The sequence below is a fragment of the Halichoeres trimaculatus genome, unplaced genomic scaffold, assembly GCF_033239565.1.
Source record: "Halichoeres trimaculatus isolate MK-OKI-2021-1 unplaced genomic scaffold, fHalTri1.1 fHalTri1_scaffold_12, whole genome shotgun sequence".
Lineage (NCBI taxonomy): Eukaryota > Metazoa > Chordata > Actinopteri > Labriformes > Labridae > Halichoeres > Halichoeres trimaculatus.
The window spans coordinates 5,583,822-5,593,354 of NW_027437190.1; the positions used below are offsets into that span (position 1 = coordinate 5,583,822).

General features: G+C 39.9%; 1 protein-coding gene across 3 annotated transcripts; it reads right to left on the bottom strand.

The window, feature by feature from the left end:
* Window positions 1-653: 653 nt before the first annotated feature.
* On the bottom strand, window positions 654-8,594 carry kcns2 (potassium voltage-gated channel modifier subfamily S member 2). 3 transcript variants are annotated; one of them, XM_074683687.1, is made up of 2 exons: window positions 7,979-8,594; window positions 654-2,820 (listed from the first exon to the last, which is right to left on the bottom strand). In XM_074683687.1, exon 2 carries the CDS (start codon window positions 2,816-2,818, stop codon window positions 1,379-1,381), a length of 1,440 nt encoding a protein of 479 aa, XP_074539788.1. In that variant the 5' UTR covers window positions 2,819-2,820; window positions 7,979-8,594; the 3' UTR covers window positions 654-1,378. The 3 variants fall into 3 exon arrangements, with proteins under 3 accessions (XP_074539788.1, XP_074539787.1, XP_074539786.1); XM_074683686.1 differs by having other exon boundaries at window positions 655-2,859; XM_074683685.1 differs by having other exon boundaries at window positions 657-2,864; window positions 7,979-8,593.
* Between the last annotated feature and the right edge of the window lie 939 nt (window positions 8,595-9,533).

The window sequence follows — 9,533 nt, forward strand, 5'->3', positions numbered from 1 at the left end:
ACACAAAGCGCGTCACAGTGTGGACCAGCTCCCGGGACAGATGTAATCTGTTCCTTTGTCATTAATAGGAGTACAAAATGAAGAGACAGTTACACAGCTGGCTTATCCATTCAGAATACTTTTGATCCACCTGCACTCCTGGTTTGTCATCGCCAAATAGCAGAACCTTTGGTGATATACTGTATACTCTCCCAGTGTCTCCACCTCATCCTCCTTACAATAATGTACTCCATCTTTTTAGATCACGTTAAAAATAAAGAATAAAACATAGAAATATGGGAAATCACGGGTAAATCCTGAGTGACATACATTTATTTCGTCTCTTTTTTCTTCGTCTTTTCTCTCCCTCTTTTCTTTGAATTAAATGAAATGATAGAACCAGATATATACTCAGTATCAGATGTTAAGGCTGTTTATTGTTTAATTGTAAGATGTGCATCAAACTTCCAGCTGTCGCCAGTTTAACTTTCCATTAGGACAAAAGGCTTTAATCTGACATCAGATGTGACACGGCGGTGCGCCGCACAAAATTAGCACTGTGCAGGGTGCGCCAGGCTTGCGCCCCCTGCGCTGCAACACGAAATTAGAGCCCAGTTCTGCAGCCAGTCTCAAGCAGATTCCTTAAGAACATCAACATTTGGCACTTCCTCGTAGTCTTCGTTTTTACTAACCAGATGTTGTCCCTTGCCAAGAACATCTGTGGAAAACATCAACTGTGAAAGACAGGCCTTTTGGCGTTCTCCTACAAAACTAGTTCTTCACTTAAAATAGTTCAAAAAAATCAGTATGTACTCCTCATTTTGTGACAATTTCGACGTATTTTCTTTATCCTAATTCATTTCTTAAATTGTGAAGAGACCATGAATACCCTGGACCCTTTGAATTTGACTTTTTATGCCCATCAATCTGTTAAAACATTTATCAGTCAATCAGTCAGACACAGCATTGTGTATTTTGTTTAATACAGTTTGCTTCAGCAGCAGATCTGGAGAGATCTTGTCACAAGAACATTAACACATCAACACTGTTCAAAGAGATACAGCTGGAGCTACTTTCAGACAGATTGGATCGAAACACTTAAAGCTGGAGAGTCAACAACAGTTTGACACCACCTAGCGCTGCAAACAACCACAGATTTCTCTGGCTTTTTCATCTTATGTTGCCAAACTTTGGTCCATTTAGTTAAGGTTATATCATAGTCAAACTAACTTTAGCTTACTTCTTTTTACCAACAGGAAGATTAACAGGTTATTGCACTGAGCTACATAGCTGCAAGGTTCAGACATCAGGCCGACTGGCTTCATCACCCAGAGGTTTGACACTCTGGACTCTCATGTGGCCACACGTCCTAAGGTGTCCTCTACTCGCTAAAACTGTTTCAGTGCAAAGACTCGTTTAGACTGTGAACACTGGGCGAACTACGGCTCATGTTTGACAAACTCACCATCAGGGATTTGACTTTGTGTGCGTAATAGTTCCTCAGGTTGACAGAGGGCACCTCTTTTATCCCTTCGTTGAAATCACAGCTTCTCATCGCGATCTCCAGCTGTTTTTGTCTTTTGTAGAAGAGGGAGAATTTATTAAATATCAGAGTTATTGGAAGCACAACAACCAAGATCCCAGCAAGGATGCAAGCTGAAGCAGTCAGCTTTCCTGCTATGGACATGGGCACAACGTCTCCGTACCCGACAGTGGTCATGCTGACGGTGGCCCACCACCAGCACGCTGGGATTGTAGAGAGGTCTTCACTGTCCTCTTTCTCTACTGTGTAGGCAACAACAGAGAAGAAAGATACCCCTACAGCTAGGTAGAGAAGCAGCAGGCCCACTTCCTTATAACTGTTTTTCAGGGTGGCCCCCAGCGAGCGCAGCCCCGTAGAGTGGCGAGCCAGCTTCAGAATGCGGAAAATCCTCATCAGCCTCAGCACTTGAGCAACACGTCCAAGGTTGGCTAAAGCAGGGCTGCTTTCAACAACTAGATTTATGAGAAGTGTCAGGTAGAAAGGAAGTATGGACACCAGGTCTATCACATTCAGTGGATGCTCGAAGAAGTGAAGAGCATCCGGTGCTACCATGAATCTGGCAGCCAGTTCCAGAGTGAACCAGCCGATGCCAAAGTGCTCCACAGTCTCAAAACGGGGGTCCTCTTTGGGGCGCCCCTCGCTGTCCAGCAGACTGAACTCCGCCATGCTGTTCATGCACATACTGGTGATGGAGCCAAGCACCACCAGGATGGAGAGGACGCTGATGATGCGGCTAGCCACAGAGTACCCAGGGTTATCAAGCATCAACCAAATCCGCCTCCGTATGTGTCCGAGGAATTGTTTGTCAAACTTGTTAGCGTCACTGTAAAATTCCAACAGCTCATCAAAGGACGAAGCGGTGCTTCCTTCGTCACTTCTGTCCTCCCAGTCCTTCCTGTTCTGGTCCATTTTCTTATCGTGGTAGGTGCTGCTGCAGCACGAGTCGATGAACAGCTCATTGATGCCCCAGTACTCAATCTCCTGACTGAACGAGAAGATGCACAGCTCAGCCATGACGTGCAGCCTTCCTGTGTTGTAGAAATTCAACACATAGGGGAAGAGCGCTGGGTTCCTGTCGAAGTAAAACTCTTTCTCTTTGTCATCGTAATCGTCGCACAGCTCCAGAATGGACTCTTTGGTCTGACAGTGGAGTAGACGTGCCAGCCTTGTGTCAGGGAAGCGAGAGAGGGTGTTAGACTGGAGTCGCCGCTTGAAGCCTCCTACGTTGATGCGGATGGCAGCACTATCATCCACGTGAGCGGCACTGCACACTTTTCTGAGGGCCTGACCTGTCATGACTGGACGCATGAAAACACAGACAGAGCAAACAGTCACAACTGAACTGAGAGAGATGAGAGGTCGGATGGAAACAGAAGGTGAACACATCAAAGACAAAAATAGAAAAATAAGTGAAATAGAATCATCATTAGATCAAACTTAGTCAAACTTAAACCCACACATTTTTAATCAAAGGAGAACTGGAGTCATTGAAGACATTTGTTGCAGATTATGGACATTAGAAAACAGAGTAGAGGGAATGGAGGCACTAAAAGGGGGCAGGACTGGGTTGAGTTCTCTCTGACGGTCTGATGTTCATACCAAATATTCGACCTCAATTTCGTTGCACTGAGGTCAAATATAACTTCCTCTGTTCACATCAATTACAGCAAATATAAAAGGATCAATATGGACTTAGAAACAGATTGCATTGGAGCACAGATGGCTGAGTGGTGTAGGTCGCGCTCCATTAAGGTTTGCCCTTGGGTGGCCCGGGTTATGGTGCGCTTGTGGCCTCTTTCCCACATGGCACCCCCCACCCTCCCCCTGTTTCCTCCCCTATCCACTGTCCTCTCTCCAATCCAGTTAAAGGCATAAAAGCCCCAAAAATAAATTTAAAAAAAACAGACAGCAATAACACAACAATAAACATGATTCAATAGGTCCCAAAGAAGAGAAGTGTCATTCGTAAAGCATGTTTTACATTTATACTCTCACTGAGGCAGTGTTGTAGTATCATTTCTCCCTGGTGGTAAATTGACTAACAAAAAAACTTTGATTAGCTCAATAAGGGTTCCCTCTCTGTATGTTTCATTTTCTAAGGAAAATAATGGAATAATAATAATATTAATAATAATAATAATAATAATAATAATAATAATAATAATAATAATAATATAATAACTTAAATTTATATAGCGCCTTTCAAAGAACCCAAGGTTGCTTTCCACAGTAGACAATTAGACCGGTAGAGAAGCGGCGACAAGCACGCCAGCGTCCTCTCGTACCGGAGGAATAGTGATTGCTGACTAACTCACAATGTAACAATACTAATTACTCAGCTAGCTAGTACCACAATTGCCATGTTTAGCCTCTAGCAACGTCTGGAGTAGCATTTTTGGTCCTGATCTGTTTTTCAGTACTGAGCATCTCCTGATATCTATTTAGGATCAGGACACCCCTATTGGCATCCATCTTTTATGAAAGAGAAAAAAGCCTTTTTCACACTTTTAAAATAAACCCTTAAACAGTAGTTAAAGGCTTGTGTTGCTGACAGAACACAATACTATATGTTAATATATAAATATATATTTTGTTTCATCAGATCACATTATGACACCCTTGAAATGCCTTTTTTTAGTGCTTTCCATCAGATGTTACTCTGCTTTATGTGGAGCTACTGTCAATGACTGTTTTTGTCTGTTGCTCTTGTCCATCCACTGTTTGATACTTTCAGGTTAATGACTGTCCAAAGTGAGTCCTTGAATCTTGATGTCTTGTTCTCAGAGAGGCTGTGAAAATATTTTTTGACATGTTGACATTGCATCTGATTCAAATTTCATTCCACTTGAAGTCCCTGCTAGGACTTTAAAAATGATATTGAGAAAGTCTCACATCTAGATACACGACTGATTGTAATCCACGTTTTAAAATGAGATCATCAGCACCAAAAAAGGTCATTTCTCAACACTTTTTCTCAGCTTCCCGACAGAGCAGGATTGATTTATGACACGTCAAAGTCTCTATGACAACACTACACCTGCTGACAGTTAAGCAGTGAGGAGAGAGATCTGTGTTTTTTCTCAGAAGGGCCTTGGTCACATCAGAATAGTTCAGATTGAACTCAAACATTTTATAACCCAATTATCAAGGACTAACTGAAACTGAAATTAAATCTTACTTGGATCACAATGATAAAGGAGAGTGCTCTTGGAAGCAGTTAAGGTGGTGGTTAAAGGCAAAATAATAGCGATCTCCTCCTACGCAAAGACGATTAGACAACAAAACTTTGAGGACTGAGAGAATGACCTGAAGGAAATTCAGAAAAGACATTCAAAAACCCTCAAAGGTGAGACCAAGTCCAAATTAACAAAAATATAAAACAAAGGGACCTTATAAGTACACGAAACACAAAAAGATTTTCTTTACCACACAACACTTTGAAACGGGGAAAATCATCAAAGATTGAGCATATGAGTTGCGAAAATGATTGGACAGAACCATTTACAGAATATCAAACCCTACAACAAGTAAAATAAAAACTATTCCTGAAGTAACACAGCAATGCTTTCAAAAATTTTACAAAATATTCTGCTCTCGGATGCAAATGGACAGCAATGTATTTTCATTGTCAATACACACGCCAAAGGTCTTGAGCAAACAAAATGATGAATTCATATCCAACATAACAAAAGAAGGAATACTATTGGCTGTTGGAAGACTTAAGAGAGGGGATCCCCAGAGCCAGATGGTTACAGCCCAGTATGGTACAAAACAATGCAAGACCAATCAACCCCAACACTATTAAAACAGTTAACTGAGTGCTGGTGCACCTCTATAGTAATAGCAGACTAGAAACAACCCTACCTGACCTAATATGTAAAGACCAAACAGGTTTTACTGGGCAGAGACAGACTCAAGATAACATCAGGGAAAAGACTGCAGGTTTTGAGACAAGTCACGGAAAATTAAAGATGCTTATAATAAACTTAAATGCAGAGGAAGTGTTTGAGTGAGATGGCCCTTTCTGTTTAAATTACAAGAAAATTTGGCTCATAAACATCTGAAACTGGAACATTTGCAGCACTGTACCATAAACCAACTGCCAAAATCAAGATTAATGGCAATCCAACAAACTCATTCTGGAAATAGGAACAAACAGGGTTTCTGTGCATCGCTGCTCCTCCTCGTCCTGTTTTTAGAATCCCCAAGCCAGTGGACAGGCAGGGGTCTGACATCAGAGGAGTACCACCAATGGCATCAGGGGAACAAAATGAACTCTTTCTGCTGATGATTTATTGACAACTTTAACCCAATACACACACACACACACACACACACACACACACACACACACACACACACACACACACACACACACACACACACTTCCAGTATTAATGGAAATGCTTAAGTAATACAGTTTACTTTAGGGATACAAAATAAGACCCAGGTACTGACCCTCAATAATGACTTCCCAACTCGCCTTAGGAATTTAAATAGAAGCATATAACATACAAATTTTTGGAGTTGTATTGCTTAAGAGACTTTTCCAAAATAATTTATTTCAATATTAGTCCTTTAGTCATAAGGTTTGACCACCTTCTATCCATTTGACCACAAGGGGGCATTTCTGAGCTTTGAAGTTCCACAAACTAAACATAGTTTGGGAAAGAGACGATTTTACAGATACTTGCAGGTGGGGAATTACTTTAACCAAAACCTGAAGAAAGCTTTCGAAAAGGGGGAATCAGGGTTCCGGCAGAAAGCTTTGAAAGTTCAAATAGTGAAATAAAAATAATCTCCAGATTATATAACTGCATCCTACATTCTAAACCAGAGAGCACAATATACATAATACACAAGTTACACCTGTTCAGGGAAGAGGTAAAGGTGGTAGTGATTCTTGTTGAAGACTTTGGGGGTCTAAAGGAGTAAACCACTTCCACATACTCTGGAACTGTCAGGTCATCAAAAGTCATTGTTATTGTTTGGCTCAAACGTTCCTTTCAGATGTGAAAGTGTGTATCTGGGTGATTTACAGAAAAGTAACTTCCATACTGTCTAAACAAGCAAAAAAAGCCACAACATGGAAATGGTTAAAAGTGGACCCACCATAGAGGAATGGATGGTAATTATATATATACTTAATGGAAAAAATAACATTTTACCTCAGAGTACAAGAAAAAATTCATATAACATGGTCTAAAAGGACTAAGTATGTTGGACAAAATCTAACTTTAACTGAATTTATTTTTCAACAGTGAAAACCCCTGTGTCTATTTCTTTTTGCTTGCTTCAGAAACAGTAAATTTCCAGGTTCTGTGGTTCACATGTTGCAGTAAATGAACCATTTATATGAAAAGTCAATCTTTGGGAAAGCGTTATGGACAAACACACTGACTTTCTGCACAAGTCTTTCTCAAGTCCTAGCAGAAAGGGGGAAAAACACCTTTAAGAGGAGAAAAGAAGTCTAATATGTCATGAATTTTTTTTGTTCAATGTTAAGTATACCGTGGTATTCTTTAATAAAAAGTCAATTTCAATAACAATGATAATAATAATAATAATAATAATAATAATAATAATAATAATAATAATATACCATTTTGATAACTCTGCATTAAGTGTTGTCAGTGGCTGAACATTTGCTGATATTACAAGGGGTAACTTGACCATAAGCTTTTGTGCTCTGATGAAGGATAAGGTCCAAGTAAAAGTGGAAACAAAAGAAAATCTACAAGAATAATCTTTCAATTCACAAGCATAGTCTCATAAATTTATGAAAATAAAGTCCAAATTTTATGTTAAGAAACTCATCATTTTTGTCTAATTAGACTATAAGAGAATCAGCGGCCCCCTGAGTTTACGCTCATAGCTTTATGACTTAACTCTTATAAATTATTCGTATTTTCGCAAATTTAAGAGATAACTCTTGTGAATTCACTAATTTCTTCTGGTAAATTTGTGAGAATATCCTCGTACATTTCTTTCTTCTTTTTTTTTTCTGGTAAATTTATGTGATTAATCGCATAAATTTACAAATGTAGTCTTGTAAATTGTATAACATTACTATTGTTATAACACCAATGTACAGATGCAAATTTTTGTCTTTCTTCTGTTAAATGTATGTATTTTTTCTCATCAATGTACATATTTATAGCGTAAATTTATGAGATAAACCTTCTAAATTTACTTCATTTTCTTTAACATGGCCCTTATCCTTCGTCATATCATATCTGTGTAATTTGAGCATGCCCACTGTGAAATGTGTTGACCATGAGAAATTGGTCAAGTATAGAAAGTGTACCCTGCTTCCCCAGTCTCCCCTACCGACTTCAGCGCGTGTCTAAATGACCCACACACCAGTCAGGAGAACTCCGTCATTAAGTCCAATCATAGCATGTTGTAGTCCTATGACCAAGTTGTGACCCCCCGGTAAAGAAAGACCGAGCTTACCCCTGGAATCGAGGCGGCGTGGTCTTCTGACGGCGGGAGGAATCCTCCATAGGGAGTCGGCACGATGAGAAGGAAGCGCGCTGTGAGTCGGCGCAAACACGATGTTTCCTCCAAACTGAATTAAATTGACGGAGCTAACAATAGGATGCTTTTCCCACGGGCGGGAATAAATAGACGTCCTCTCTTAAAAAAAGAGCCGAAGGCTGTTTGAAGCTGGCAGTCCTACACTCCCCTGTCTTCCTCCCTCTGCTACATGTAGTCCTTACATCTATAACAGCAGATGATGAGAGCCAAAGACGCTGCTGTCTGTCGTCCTTCTGCTTCTGAGAGGAGATTCTTTCTTTGGTCTACCCTCCTTTCTTCTTTCTGTCTGTTGCTGCGCAGCAACATGTAGCTCCCCCTCTGCACCGCCCTCCCAAAGAGATCTCAACATCACGGTGATACAAGGGAAGCACCTCACCTCCCAACCCACGAAGAGCGGCACGAACAGTGGGCTCACGCCTGGTAAAAATACACTGTGACGCGTTACAGGTGTTACTGAGAAAAAAAAAAACAGTCAGTCTCTTTGTGTACTATTGTTCCATGGGAATGACAGTTATTTTAACAACTACTATATCATTTAATATGATCATACCATATAGTTCCATTTGATCATAGGATAAAGAAAGATGGCACCACTTAAAGGCGTATACTCCATCAACTCAGATTATTTCTCTTATAAACTGTGATTATATGGCCTCAAGCACAAAGACATTGAAATATCAGCTGTTAAAAAACATTAATCCCCAGTCACTCTAGTTACTAGTTTATACTTGTGCATTTACTTGGTCTCTGATTGTACGAACACCCAAACTATTTATGTGAATAGTCACAGTTTAATCCACAAAATGAAAACTATTGCTAAACATATTGACATTTTACCAATAATAAAAAGAGTGAAAAAGCAGCAAAATGTACAGTGGGTTTAATTTTTCAGTAAAGGACTTTAGGACCACAAGAAAGATAAGTTTTTCTAGATACACTTGAAGAAAAAAGTGAACACTCCCACAGAAAAAGTGTTTCCAGGTCAGAGCTGCTCATCGTGTTAATCACTTTCTTACAGGTTGGAGTCTAAAAAGAAATTTCTGGGTATGTCAGGTTTCTATGTGATGAAGAGGAGAGGATAACTGAGTTTGATCATTTCTTTAACGGCTGTTGGTTTACTCCCCATTGTGTCATTCTGCTTTCAAGAGACTGTCCCCTCCTGCCTACAACCCCCTTTACAAATAAAGACTATGATTTTTGGATCAAGACTACTGGTGTTATGTCGGAGTCCCTTTTTTAATGATGCAGTTTAATGTCTCACAGTTCTCTGGTATTAAAATCAAAGCTTGAAAGATAAACCATGGAATCAGTTTATAAAGATTTACTCTAAACTTTGGACTCATCAAAGTGTCCACCTTTGTCAGATCTAACAGCTGAACTCACTCCTGTCATTCTTTCTACACAAAATCAAATATACTCAGAAAGTTCTCCCCAGCTCTTTTTCAGAAGAAGTTTCTCTAAATGTTGGTCA